This window comes from Heloderma suspectum, chromosome 2 (assembly GCF_057233095.1).
Source record: "Heloderma suspectum isolate Gila_16-S chromosome 2, 16-S_ref, whole genome shotgun sequence".
Classification (NCBI taxonomy): Eukaryota; Metazoa; Chordata; class Lepidosauria; order Squamata; family Helodermatidae; genus Heloderma; species Heloderma suspectum.
The window spans coordinates 25,094,532-25,109,254 of NC_139459.1; the positions used below are offsets into that span (position 1 = coordinate 25,094,532).

At 45.4% G+C, this 14,723-nt stretch overlaps 1 protein-coding gene and 1 long non-coding RNA gene across 3 annotated transcripts in view; one reads left to right on the plus strand and one right to left on the minus strand.

Moving 5' to 3' along the window:
* Nucleotides 1–5,035, minus strand: part of GOLPH3 (golgi phosphoprotein 3) — a 41,292-nt gene extending 36,257 nt beyond the window's left edge. For both annotated transcript variants that reach the window (XR_014787527.1, XM_084833013.1), the window contains exon 1: nt 4,507–5,035. Coding sequence is in view for 1 of the 2 variants with exons in the window: in XM_084833013.1 (XP_084689139.1) it covers nt 4,507–4,737 (231 nt within the window). In the remaining variant the exon portion in view is untranslated. The remainder of the gene's footprint in view (nt 1–4,506) is intronic.
* A 32-nt stretch (nt 5,036–5,067) lies between these two features.
* LOC146351998 (uncharacterized) overlaps nt 5,068–14,723 on the plus strand; it is a 35,737-nt gene continuing 26,081 nt past the window's right edge. Inside the window, exon 1 of the long non-coding RNA XR_014787528.1 lies at nt 5,068–5,207. This is a non-coding gene — a long non-coding RNA (uncharacterized LOC146351998). The remainder of the gene's footprint in view (nt 5,208–14,723) is intronic.

Consider the following 14,723-nt stretch of genomic DNA (forward strand, 5'->3'; position numbering starts at 1 on the left):
TATTCTGATGAACTGTGTCCCAAGGGAGGTTAATAAGGCTCACTGAATTTAAATGTTTAGGTGACAGTTGAAGACTCATCAATTACAAGATTTTAGAGTTCTCTGTACTCTTGCATTTTTAAACTTTGCTGTTTCTAAGGGCATTTCTACACCAGCCTAAAATCCTGCATTTAAAACGGGGTTTTCTGCTTCCATTTTAAATGCAGGACCACAACGACTCCATTCCCCCCCCCCCGGCTTCCTTTCCCCCCTCCCCTTTCCCCCTCCTTCTCCCCCCCCCCCGCCTTATCTGAGTCTTCCATTATCTGTCACTGATCTCTTCTCGCCCCTTTAATTCTTTTGAAGGAGGAAAGTGAAGCAGAACACAACTGGGTAATTCGATAGCTCGTGATCTGCGATCTATTTAAAAACGGAACAAAGGGCATTTAGCCCGCAAACTTCCATGAAGGAGCAATCGCAGGATAAAAGCTCCGTGTGATGAAGTCCTGTTTATCATAGTTGTTATTGCTATTTTATTGTAAACCACTTTTAAGAATCTTATGACAGAAAAGCAGCCTATACATTTAAATATTAAAACATGAAAATAAAAATGTATGTCTGCAAACAAGTCCATTTTGATGGATTAAAGAACTTCTACAATACATTTCTCTATATAGCATGCATTATGTTACATTACATTACATTATACACTAATCATTTAGAAGAGGCACAGTCCTTATTTGTTGCATATTCAGAATATATGTTTCAGTAACTTGCACATAACTTGGCCCCCACTCTGTGGAATTCCCTCCCTAGAGACCTCCGCCATGCCCCCTCTCTGATGAGCTCCCGCCAGGCTTTGAAAACCTGGCTGTTCAGGTGGGCATTTGGGGTGGATTAGGGTTTTTTAGAGCAATGTTGTTTTGTTCAGTTGATTATGTAAATTTTGTTGCATTTTGTGTTATTTGGATTGTACGCTGCCTAGAGTGGCGGGGTAGCTGGCCAGATGGGCAGCTAATAAATCCAATAAATAAATAAATCATAGTACTGCATTAATGACTTTCATCCACTGTTTCAGAAAAGGTTTTACCCAAATAGTGCATCCAGTCTGTTGATTTCATGTCTGCTCTGATTCACTGCTAAGACTAACAGAGGGAGGGAAGGAAACCCTCCCTCCAGCTGCATTCTGTATGTCTATAAACTGCTTTAGAGCCAATTTCTGGCTGAGAAACAGGATAAAAATGTAAATATTCATTTGGTATTATAGCAAGCCTTATTTTTTTAATTGTTCTGCAGCTTGTCCTGTGAACAGCCAGACAACAGATTAAAAACAAAAGTACTCATATGTGAGCAGCAGCTAAGAATTATTACACAGGCTTTGCTGTGCATATTTCATAATTTGCTCTGAGGAATACAATCACTATGTTTTGCCTAAACTGTAAACTGTGTTCCACTGGGATGAGGACCTCTTGTCTGCAAAGTACTACAACTGGTGTGTCACCTTAAGAAATAGTGGGTTCCTCCCAGGTGATAGAAAGCTCTTCTCTCTAAAATACCTGCGGCGTTATTACACCTAAGGTTATGTCTCATCCAACAGAAATTAGTATTTCAGGCCTACAGGACATCAGTGAAACTGGTGAAAGTTGGGCAACATTAACCCACTGCTGAAGATGCAATTCACTGGAGGCACTTTTTCTCATATGTTTTGGAATTATTTCGCTATCCCCACTACAAGGTGACATCATGGCAAGACATATAGGTTTTGTTCTTGGCCCAAGCTGCGGGTTTACCATTGTACACCTGGTGTTGGGCTATTTACCTGTGATTTAAACCAAGAGTGGGGAACTTTTTTCTGTTCAGGACCAAAAGGCTGCAGAGCCTCCCCTTTCCTCTCTTTCTGCCAAGCCTTCTCCCACTCCTTGCGGAATGGGCTGCCACAGGAGGGAGTCATCACTCTTGCCAGATATCTGAACTAACCACCTTCGGAGGGAAACAGGTGCCAACTGCCGATTCATGCCATAAGTATCAAGCATCTCTTGTGGCTTTCCCCAAAATTGAGGGCTAGTGAAGGCACAGTAGCCACATTCAAACATCGGCTTAAGCCAAATATTCTGGCTCAATAAACCACAATGTGAATGAGCTGTGTCTTGGTCCATACAGCATGTTTGCTGGTGCACACAGGCTGTTCACTCTTGCTTTACTCCCTGGGTTTGAACATCAGACAAAGCTATCCCTTTCTCATATGTTAACCTCTTGCACAAAAGGGGAAGGGAATGGGCAGAGTACACCAGCACAGCAATCATTCACATTCTGCTTTATTAAACCAGGATTCCTGGCTTAAAGTGATGTGCAATTATAACCACTGCATAAGGAATTATAGTGCTATTTAACTATAATTATTCAGTAAAGTCAATAAAACATGAGGATGTATAAGATCAAGATGTCATGGGTGCCTAAGCTTACACCATTATAACAACTGTTAGTCTTTAAGTTGACAAAAAACCCTCTGTTTTTGCTGTAACTCATTAACACTGCTACAAAAAACAATTTTCACATTGCAGGGAGTGCGCCCCTTGATTAATGCATAAACATGTGCTCCCAGCATAATGCATAATCAGGTGCTCCCCAAACACTTATTTTAAAGTGAAAATGTGCCTTTTTTGCCACTGCCACCCTACCACCAAAATTTGGTAGTAACATGCAACCCATGGGCTGCATGTTGCCCAACCCTGAACTACACATTCTTCACATGACAACCCTATGCAGATATATAACTGAAGCTAGCTATCATGAAAAAGGCAGGATTAGTTTTATTCCACATACATAATTTTTTACATGGACATTTTATAAAAACATTCCATTCCTCAGCCAGTTTTAAGCATCATACAAACTAGAGCTCCATTACTTTATTAACTTGTTCAATTTTGAACAAGCTTCATACAACCTGTAAAGGAGTTTAGAACCTTTTTCACTACCTAGATATCCTTACGCTGCCCAAATATCTTACTGATGATGGCACTACACTCACTGACAAGCCTGCACAATTAACACTGTCTCAAAGGAATGAAACCAGTTTGCCAGATCTGCTTCTTCAAGAATTTTTCATTTCTAAAAAAAGGCTTATAAACATATGCTATGAGTCCTCACATTTTCTGGGAAAAACACATATTTTAACCTTATATTTGGTGTTTTCTGCATTTCTAAGCAACCATATACCTCAACTGTTCTAAGAGGAAAGCTTTTTCACATAGTTAAGAACCTATCAGCTCTTTGAGTTAGTCATTCCAACCACATTCCAGTCACATTCCAGGTATGCCAACGTCTACCCCATAACCAAGAATCCCACAGGATATGTGGGGAGAAGCTGAGTGGGAGAAACATAAGTCGCAGTTATCTAAAATTTACAAAAGACTGTTACTGCCCCAGTTCTATGACACTGCTGCATCAGCGTATAGAACATAACTTAAACCAGCATGCAGTGCCAGCCTAGGAAAATGCAACTACATGGATCCCTGCTCTCAAGAACCTTTAGGCTAAACTAACAACTGAAGAGAGGTTTTCATGTAACTCTGCAGTTTCTCTTGCCCTATCGAATTCTCCTGTCAAACCCAAATATGTTCAGCCTGAAACTCCTCCCCAAATTTGCTGCTAATAAAGATCACCTTCTCTGCACCCGTTTCTACACACATTATTGAACTACTGGCTTTCTCATTTTCAGTCATACCTAATTGAAAGCGGCCTAGTATAACCATGTTAACAAACAGATACAAGTATTCTCCTGGTATGTTAGTATACAAATAGGAAGACAGGCCTCACAGACAGGGGCTGATGGCCACCTTCAAATCCCATGCCTCCTACTTTCAAACAATGCTAACATCCTACCTTTCTCCTCCTCATCCACAACTCCAGATTGGGACGCCAGGCATTTCTTCTCTCTCTCTCCTGTTTTCTATTATCTGATTCATCACAGAGGATTGTAATTTTATGATTGCACTCAGGAGCGGGGCCACTTTGTGGGCTGAATGGCAGGGCGGATAGGCCAACGATACTATTATTATTGTATTTCCTGAGGACCTTGGTTAGTTAAGGGAACTGTGCCAAAGGACTCCTGGCCCCAACCTCCTACCTTTATCCCCCGGTTACTACTAGCCATGCCTCCCTCCCCATCTCTCACATACACAGTATTCCCACCACCCCATCCTCAAATTGGTCTTTTGACACTTACCAAGCCCCGCGGGCTTTCTCTCTCTCTTTCCGACACACACTCACACCAAAGCCCATAGCAATCTCAAGGCCGTTCCCTCACAACGACCCCCGGCCATCACACCTCTCTTTGACCTCATAATCCGTTCCCCGAAGCCTCCCCTCACCCCCCTCCAGCACTCCCGTCTCCCCCACTGACCCCCATACACAGGGGCACCTCCCGGGGAGCCGTTCAGGCCTCTCCCCACTGTCTCTCCCCACCCCCCAATACACACACGAAGACACGCAGGTCCATCCCGCCCCGTTCCCGGGACGGCTCCGCACCTCTCGGTCCTTGAGGCCCAGCAGCAGCACCTCCTCCATGAGCGTGAGGCGCGTTTCCTTGGAGTCGCCCTTCTCGTCTTCGGCCTGCTCGTCCCGCCGGCCTTCCTCCTCAGGGCCGCCGCCGCCGCCGCCGCCGGCCACCCGTTCTTTGTCGGCCGCGGCGGCGGCGCTCCGAGAGGCCTCGGTGCGGCGCTGCACCAGGCCCGAGCTTCGCTGGGTTAGGGAAGTCATGGCGGAGGAGGCGGACGACGGGATGGGATGGAGCCGCGGGCCCCGGGGGGCCCTGCTGGGCGGGCTGGAGGAGACCCCGAGCAGGCCGCGGCCTCCCTCGCTTTCCGCGCCGGGGCAAGGCAGGCTGGCCGGCCGCAGACGCTCAGGGAGGGGAAGGGAAGGGAAGGGAAGGGAGGGGGGAATGGAGATGGGCCGGGCCGGGCCGGCTCGGCTCGGCTCGGCTCCCCTGCGGCACCGGCGGCGGCGGCTTCCCCTCCAATATGGCGGCGCAGCTCGCTCGGCTGACGCCAGCGGCGGCGGCGGAGGATGTGGCAGCGGCGGGCGGGGGAAGGAGGAGGAAGACTCTGGAGGCGCCGGAAAGAGGGCGGAGGAGAGTCAGTCAGTCAGTCAATGGCCAGCTCGGGGGAGGGAGGCGGCTGAGGCGACTTCGGAGCCCCGCTCAGGAAGGGAGAATGTGTCTGCGTCAAAGGGTCTGCTTTAAAACTTTTTCTCCTGACGTACCGTATCCCCCCCCCCCCCCCCCGTACACACTGGGTTGCATCCAGACTTGGTCACGCTTGGCGCAGGCGGGCCCATTGAAACCAATGCGACTTGAGCGAGCCGTGGTGGCGAACTCAAGTTCCAGACTTGGGCATCCTTAGAGCAGGCAGGCCCGTTGAAACCAACGGGGCTTAGTCGTGGTGGCGAACTCAAGTTCCAGACTTGGGCATCCTTAGAGCAGGCAGGACCGTTGAAACCAGTGGGACTTAGTCGTGATGGTGAACTCAAGTTCCAGACATAGGCATCCTTAGAGCAGGCAGGCCCGTTGAAACCAATGGGACTTAGTCGTGGTGGCGAACTCAAGTTCCAGACTTGGGCATCCTTAGAGCAGGCAGGCCTGTTGAAACCAATGCGACTTAAGTGAGCCATGGTAGCCAACTTAAGGCCCATTGATTTCAGTGGGGGTCTGCTCTTTTAAGGATGACCAGGAATAGATCCAACCCATTCTTGTTGCTTTACTGCTTTCATTTGCAAGCAGCCTTGGACCACATTTTATTTTACATTACTAAATAAATAATAAAACACGAGGCTGCAGCCAAGAGAGAAGGGAAACTCTGCCCAGAGGTAAGTTCTATCAGGCTTTTCATCTTCTTTAACTATCACCCATCAACAGCCATTCCACCAGGCCAGGGGTTGTTGCTAGGTTCTTAAAAGATCCAGGGCCCAAGCCCATAACACAAATTTGCCTAAGTGCACCTCTAATATATATGTGTGTGTGTGTGTGTGCACCTGTGCATGGGTGTATATACAATACACACCATTACATACAAGTACAAAAAAGGGCCATAGTTGTAACAACTGTGATAATTATAATTTGTATAATTATAATTTGTATATACCCGAGATAAAGATGCTTCTGTTATCTACCAGTATATGTACAATTGTATTCATATGAATCCCCTTCATGGATCACTGCCTTGTTGTGGTGAAGGGGCTTGCGTAATTCAGTGAAGCCATAAGCTATGCCGTGCAGGGCCACCCAAGATGGACAGGTCATGGCATAGAGTTCTGACAAAATGTGGTCCATTGGAGAAGGAAATGGCAACCCACTCCAGTATTCTTGCCAAGAAAACCCCATGGAACGTATCACAAGGCTAAAAGAGATGATGCCGGAAGAGGAGCCCCTCAGGTCGGAAGGTGTCCAATATACTACTGGGGAAGAGCAGAAGGTATTTCCAAGTAGCGCCAGAAAGAGTGAAGCGGCTGGGCCAAAGCCAAAAGGACACTCAGCTGTGGATGTGTCTGGTGGTGAAAAGAAAATCTGATGCTATAAAGAACAATATTGTTTAGGAACCTGGAATGTAAGATCAATGAATCAAGGTAAGCTGGAGGTGGTCAAACATGAGATGGCAAGATTGAACGTCGACATCGTGGGAATCAGTGAACTAAAATGGACAGGCATGGACGAATTTAATTCAGGTGACCATCATATCTACTACTGTGGGCAAGAATCCCTTAGAAGAAATGGAGTAGCACTCATAGTCAACAAAAGGGTGGGAAAAGCAGTACTGGGTACAATCTTAAAAACGATAGAATGATCTCAGTACGAATCCAAGGCAAACCATTCAACATCACAGTAATTCAAGTCTATGCCCCAACCACTGAGGCCGAAGAAGCTGAGGTTGACCGGTTCTATGAAGACCTACAACACCTTCTAGAACTAACACCAAAAAAAGATGTCCTCTTCATCATAGGAGATTGGAATGCTAAAGTAGGAAGTCAAGAAATAACCGGGATAACAGGCAAGCATGGCCTTGGTGTACAAAATGAAGCAGGACAAAAGCTAATAGAGTTTTGCCAAGAGAACACGCTGATCATAGCAAACACTCTTTTCCAACAGCACAAGAGGCGACTCTACACATGGACATCACCAGATGGTCAATATCGAAATCAGATTGATTATGTCTTTGCAGCCAAAGATGGAGAAGCTCTATACAGTCAGTCAAAACAAGACCTGGAGCTGACTGTACTTCAGATCATGAGCTTCTTGTTGCTAAATTTTGGCTTAAATTGAAGAACGTCGGGAAAACCACTAAACCATTCAGGTATGACCTAAATCATATCCCTTATGAATATACAGTGGAGGTGAGGAATAGATTTCAGGGATTAGACCTGATAGACAGAGTGCCTGAGGAACTATGGACGAAGGTCTGTAACATTGTTCAGGAGGCAGCAACGAAATCCATCCCAAAGAAAAAGAAATGCAAGAAAGCCAAGTGGCTGTCTGATGAGGCTTTACAAGTAGCTGAGGAAAGAAGGGAAGCGAAAAGCAAGGGAGAAAGGGGAAGATACATCCAACTGAATGCAGAGCTCCAGAGAATAGCAGTGAGAGACAAGAAGGCCTTCTTCAATGAACAATGCAAAGAAATGGAGGAAAACAATAGACTGGGAAAGACTAGAGATCTCTTCAAGAAAATCGGAGATCTCAAGGGAACGTTTTGTGCAAAGATGGGCATGATAAAGGACAAAGAAGGCAGAGACCTAACAGAAGCAGATGAGATTAAGAAGAGGTGGAAAGAATACACAGAAGAACTCTACAGGAAAGATCTGAATGTCCCCGATAGCCATGATAGTGCGGTCACTGAACTTGAGCCGGGCATCCTAGAGAGTGAAGTCAAGTGGGCCTTAGGAAGCATTACTAACAACAAAGCTAGCGGAGATGACAGTATTCCAGCTGAGCTATTTAAAATCCTAAAAGATGATGCTGTTAAAGTGCTGCACTCAATATGCCAACAAATGTGGAACACTCAAGAGTGGCCACAAGACTGGAAAAGGTCAGTTTACATTCCAATTCCAAAGAAGGGCAGCGTCAAAGAGTGTTCAGACTACCGCACAATTGTGCTCATTTCACATGCCAGCAAGGTTATGCTCAATATCCTACAAGCTAGGCTTCAGCAGTATGCGAACCGAGAACTACCGGAAGTACAAGCTGGGTTTTGAAGAGGCAGAGGAACTAGAGATCAAATCGCCAACATTCGCTGGATCATGGAGAAAGCAAGAGAATTCCAGAAAAACGTCTATTTCTGCTTCATTGACTACACTAAAGCCTTTGATTGTGTGGATCACAACAAACTGTGGCAAATTCTGAAAGAGATGGGGGTACCAGACCACCTTACCTGTCTCCTGAGAAACCTGTACGAGGTCAAGAAGCAACAGTAAGAACCAGACATGGAACAACCGATTGGTTCAAAATGGGGAAAGGAGTACGACAAGGCTGCATATTGTCGCCCTGCTTATTTAACTTATATGCAGAGTACATCATGAGAAACGCCGGGTTGGATGAATCACAGGTCGGAATTAAGATTGCCGGGAGAATTATCAACAACCTCCGATATGCAGACGATACCACCCTAATGGCTGAAAGCGAAGAGGATCTCAAGAGCCTCTTGTTGAGGGTGAAAGAGGAGAGTGCAAAAGCTGGTTTGAAACTCAACATTAAAAAAACGAAGATCATGGCATCTGGCCCCATCACTTCCTGGCATATAGAAGGGGAAGAATTGGAAGCAGTGACAGATTTTATTTTCTTGGGCTCCAAGATCACCGCAGACGGTGACTGTAGCCATGAAATTAAAAGACGCTTGCTCCTTGGGAGGAAAGCTATGGCAAACCTAGACAGCATAGTAAGAAGCAGAGACATCACCTTGCCGACAAAGGTCCGTCTAATCAAAGCTATGGTTTTCCCAGTGGTAATGTATCGCTGTGAGAGCTGGACTACAAGGAAGGCTGAGCGCCGAAGAATTGATGCTTTTGAACTGTGGTGCTGGAGAAGACTCTTACGAGTCCCCTGGACTGCAAGGAGGTCAAATCAGTCCATCCTAAAGGAAATCAACCCTGAGTGCTCATTGGAAGGACAGATATTGAAGCTGAAGCTCAAATATTTTGGCCACCTAATGCGAAGAGAAAACTCTTTGGAAAAGACCCTGATGCTGGGAAAGACTGAAGGCAAAAGGAGAAGGGGACAGCAGAGGATGAGATGGCTAGATAGCATCACTGATGCAATGAATATGGACTTGAGCACGCTCCGGGAGAGAGCGCAGGACAGGAAGGCCTGGCGTGCTGTGGTCAATGGGGTCACGAAGAGTCGGACACGACTGAACAACAACAACAATTCATATGTATAATTATGTTCTAACAACAACCCTGTTCTAAAGAGATTACCAGCACTCACTACGTTATTGTGTGTTTTCATATTGTTACAATATCATATTAGTTTAACCTGACCCACTTACAGTTGTGTGTTTGTTCACTAATTTCCTATAGATTACATACATAGATACATACATAAGAAGGGTGCACTGACCCCCCACCCCACTTCAGCTCATACCCTGATTCAGCGTTTTGGAAAACATCCCACTTCTGCTCTGGCCAATTTATAGTCGGACCATTTCAGCTCAGCACCAAACCCGAGTCAAGGTTTTGAAAAATTAGTCTTTATGTCTCCTGCTGACTACCATGGGAAATTAGAGAAAAACTAACTTTTTTCTCTTGGTCAGAGCTGGATGATAATTTCAGGCATAGTAGCCCCCTAGAAGGGGATTATACCTGCCCAATGTCAGAAAAATAGGTGCAGGGTTTATATTTTGATTTTCTTTTAAAGGGAACTACCAATAACATCTTTATTACTTGGAAGAATTGGATAAAATTTTCAGGATTCATTGCCCCATCAGAGGAGATCATGTCTGCCAAATTTCAGAATGATAGCCTCAGGGAATTTTGTGCAAGGGTGGCCTTGACATTTTGAGGTCTCCAAAAGAGGACATACTTCTCGCTATTTTCCTTGTGGACCGTTGTTCTGAAAATCACAGACAGACTAGAATTGTCCCTAAGTAAGAAACCAGCAAAGTTTCAGAAGGATAGGTGCAGCAGTTCATGTGGAAGGGGAGTTCTCCAATTTGGGGGAGGGAGTGATTTGTTTTCCCTTCCCTTTACCACTTCCCCAATAGTTTTTGGCTAAATTTGTATGCAAATGCACAGGTCATTATAGGTGTCCCCCAGGCAAGAAACCTGTAAAGTTTCTGAAGGATATGTATGAATGCAAATTTAGAATTGCTAGAATTTATTTACATTTCACCAATGTTAGCAGTAGGGGAACATGGGTGGGAAGGTGCTATTGTCCTGCTTGTGGGTTTTCTGTGGGCATCTGGTTGTCCACTGTGTGAACAGAATGCTGGACTAGATGGACCTTGGTCTGATGCAGCACGGCTCTTCTTATGTTCTGAAATAAAGAGTGCCTCTGAGCATATGCAGAATGCTTTTCTTTCACCACTGAGCACTTACATTCTCCCCCTACCAATTCTATTCCCTCCATGCAACCATCCCTCCTCATCTTACCATCCTCCAGCAACTCTTCATAAAAACAGATGTTTTGTGCAACTCTCCTCTACCTCCTCCTTGTTATGCACAAGCTCTCATTGTATCTTCCTCCCCATAACTCCCCATTTGTGCCAAGACTTCATTTGTGCCAAGATTGAGGCAATGAGTCTGTTTTCAAAACTAGGGTTAAGTTATGGAGAAACTCGGAGCACGTACTAAGTGCCTTTCTATCACCACTTAAGCTAGAGTTCATGCAAACACACGTGCGCGTGCACGCATGCACACACACGACAAAACGTGCATAGCACTGAGCTGAGTATTCAGTTCATTAGACAGAATTGGGTAGGCACTGTATTAAGCCTGCAGTACCATGCCCACATCTCAGGACTTATTTCTGAGTAAACATGCAGAACATCAGGGTGCAAACCTCCCTGCAAAAGTAACTTGTGCTGGAATCCTATGCATGCTTTCCTGAGGGTAAGCCTCATTAAATAATGGGGCTTCTGAGTAGGCATACATAGGCTTGTATAAATGAGCAGTATTTATCGCCCCTCCACTTAAAAAACAAACCCCAAACTCTTATTTTTATTAAAGCTTTCTGTTCATAGGAACATAGGAAGCTGCCTGATACCGAGTCAGACCCTGGGTCCATCTAAACCGGTATTGTTGACACTGACTGGCAGCAGTGGCTTTCCAGGGTTTCAGGCCAGATTCTTTCCTCGCCCTACCTGGAGATGCTGGGGATCGAACCCGGGACCTTCTGCATGCCAAGCACGTGCTCTGCCACTGAGCTACAGCCCTTCCTATGGCTGGATAATGGCAACTGACAAAACAGCCCCAGATTTGTTTCTCTGCAACCATGTGAACCCACTTTTCTCAAATACTTGAGTGAGAAGGAGAAAACCCAACCCTCTTGTCTGTTTGTATAAAGTCAAATACAGTTCAGAACTCTTGCCCCCCGAAGAGAATTCTCTTTAAGAATTCCCCAAGATATGCTCTGGGTGGAATAAAAAAGAGAAAGAAAGAACAGGGGAGGGGAGGGGAGAAGAAAAGAATGGTGATTGGAAATGTGTTGGGACAGGGTGTAGAGAAAAAAGAGCCAAGTGGCTCCTTTCAGAGAGGTAGTACTTCAGAAGAATTTGGAAGGCTGTGGAGGGTTTGTGAGGATTACATGTACTTAAATTAACTTTATGAGGTAAGGTGGCTGAGGGCTTTTTCTAGCTTTTTTAAAACTGTAGATCCTATTTAAAAGCCTCAGCAATTCTTTGATCATGCTGCCACATAGTCCTAACCCTCGTTCTGGAATAATTCGAGTCCTAAAGCTATTTAGGAGAAATTAAAGTGGAGGGGGAGAAAGAAGTTTGTGGAGGCTGATTGGATCCTTTGCTGTACTGACGCTACTAAACTTCTGCAGAAGCCAAACTTCCAATCTGGGGTAGTAAAATCAGATGTGGTGTGAAATACCAGTATTTCACATGGAGCTCTTTCTTCCCTTTCTTCTCCCTCTTCAAAATTTCATTGCAAGCAAGCTTGCAACTGCGGGCATGGAAGAGCAGAAAAGTAGGGGGGGGAAGAGGTTTTTTTGCACTTCAAAAAAAAACTACGCCAGAGATTAGGGATAGTGACCTCCTAATGGTCACCTTAAACACCTTCTGATTAGGATCTCTAATCCCCTGTATGGCTTGACAGTTTTTTACTTTTTGTTTTAGTCTTTGAGAAAGGGAAAATTTATGCATGGCTAGCACAAAAGCCACCTGACCTAACTTGTCTGACATTTGGCAGGTTCAGTCAGCTCCATAGGGGCTGCCAGGTTGCCAAATTCCATAAATTTACGTGGAAGCACAAAAAAAATTATAGCTCTTTACTTTGACAGATTTTCTTGAAAAAAGCAAATTTTACCTGTGACTAGCACAAAAGCCACTCTTCCTAACTGCCTGAAATTGGGCAGGTTCAATAAGCTCCATGGGGGCTACCAGTTCTCCAAATTTCATGTATTTATCTTGCAAACTAAAAAAGATATGGCCGTTTCTGTTTTCCGATGCAAGTCAATGGGAAAATGTAAAAAAAAAAGGCTATTAGGAGAGCTCAAAAGATCCAGGGCCCGTGCCCAGGTGGTTCTGTCAATAATGACGCCCCTGCACTGGGCTGCACCAGAGGCAGAGAGGGTGAGCAGATTGACGCTCAGCTCAGCTCAGCTGAGATACCAGCAACTTTTGATTCCTCCTCACCTTTACCAGTTTCCATTCCAGCTAGTTATATGAACTCAGAATCATAGAATAGTAGGGTTGGAAGGGGCCTACAAGGCCATCGAGTCCAACCCCCTGCTCATTGCAGGAATCCAAGTCAGAGCATCCCTGACAAATGGCAGTCCAGCCTCATCTTGAAGGCCTCCAGTGTGGGAGAGCCCACCACCTCCCCAGGTCATTGGTTCCATTGTCGTATTGCTCTTACAGTCAGGATGTTTTTCCTGATGTTCAGCCGGAATCTGGCTTCCTGTAACTTGAGCCCATTATTCCATGTCCTGCACTCTGGGATGATCAAGAAGAGATCCTGGCCTTCCTCTCTGTGACAACCTTTCAAGTACTTGAAGAGTGCTGTCATATCTCCCCTCAGTCTTCTCTTCTCAAGGCTAAACATGCCCAGTTCTTTCAGTCTGTCTTCATAGGGCTTTGTTTCCAGTCCCCTGATCATCTTTGTTGCCCTCCTCTGAGCCTTCTCCAGTTTGTCTGCATCCTTCTTAAAATGTGGTGCCCAGGACTGGAGACAGTACTCCAGAGAAGGCCTAACCAGTGCTGAGTAGAGGGGAACTAGTACTTCCCGGGATTTGGAAGCTATGCTTCTATGAATGCAGCCCAAAATAGCATTGGCCTTTTTTGCAGCCACATCACATTGTTGGCTCATATTCAGCTTGTGATCGACAACAATTCCAAGATCCTTCTCACTTGTAGTGTGGTTGAGCCACGTATCCCCCATCTTGTAACTGTGCATTTGGTTTCTTTTTCCTAGGTGCAGAACTTGGCATTTATCCCTATTAAATGTCATTCTGTTGTTTTCTGCCCAGCGCTCCAGTCTATCCAGATCACTTTGAATTTTGTTTCTGTCTTCCAAAGTATTAGCTATCCTGCCCAATTTTGTGTCATCTGCAAATTTGATCAGCATTCCCTGCACCTCCTCCTCCAAGTCATTAATAAAAATGTTGAAGAGCACTGGGCCCAGGACTGAGCCCTGCGGTACCCCACTCGTTACCTCTCCCCAGTTTGAGAAGGTCCCATTGATAAGCACTCTTTGAGTCCAATTCTGTAGCCAACTGTGGATCCACCGGATTGTTGTTTCATCTAGCCCACTTTGAGCTAGTTTGCTCATCAGGATATCATGGGGCACTTTGTCGAAAGCTTTGCTGAAGTCGAGGTATATGATGTCTACAGCATTCCCATGCTCTACAAGGGAGGTTACTTGATCCAAAAATGAGATCAGATTAGTCTGGCAGGACTTGTTTTTGACAAATCCATGTTGGCTTCGAGTCATCACGGCATTGTTGTCAAGGTGCTTCCAGATGGATTCCTTTATGATCTGCTCCAGACTTTTCCCAGGGATGGATGTCAGACTGACTGGTCTGTAGTTCCCAGGTTCCTCCTTTTTACCCTTTTTGAAGATAGGGACAACGTTAGCCCTCCTCCAGTCATCTGGCACTTCCCCCGTCCTCCATGATTTCTCAAAGAGAATAGACAGCGGTTCTGAGAGTTCTTCTGCCAGTTCCTTTATGACTCTAGGATGCAGTTCATCTGGCCCTGGAGATTTGAACTCATTCAAAGTAATTAGGTGTTCCTTGACCATATGCCTATCAATCTCAAGCTGCAATCCTGCCCCTTCAGCCTGTACTTTGCCTTTGCCAGGGGAGTCATAGACCCTCTTTTGGGAGAAGACTGAGCCAAAGTAGGAATTGAGCGCCTCTGCCTTTTCTTTGTCATCTGTTATTGTTTTGCCATCCTTATTTAATAGCTGAACCACCATTTCTTTCCTCTGCCTTTTACTATGTACGTAGCTGAAGAAAGCCTTTTTGTTGTTTTTAGCATCCCTTGCTAACCTCAGCTCATTCTCAGCTTTAGCCTTCCTGACGCCATCCCTGCAATTCT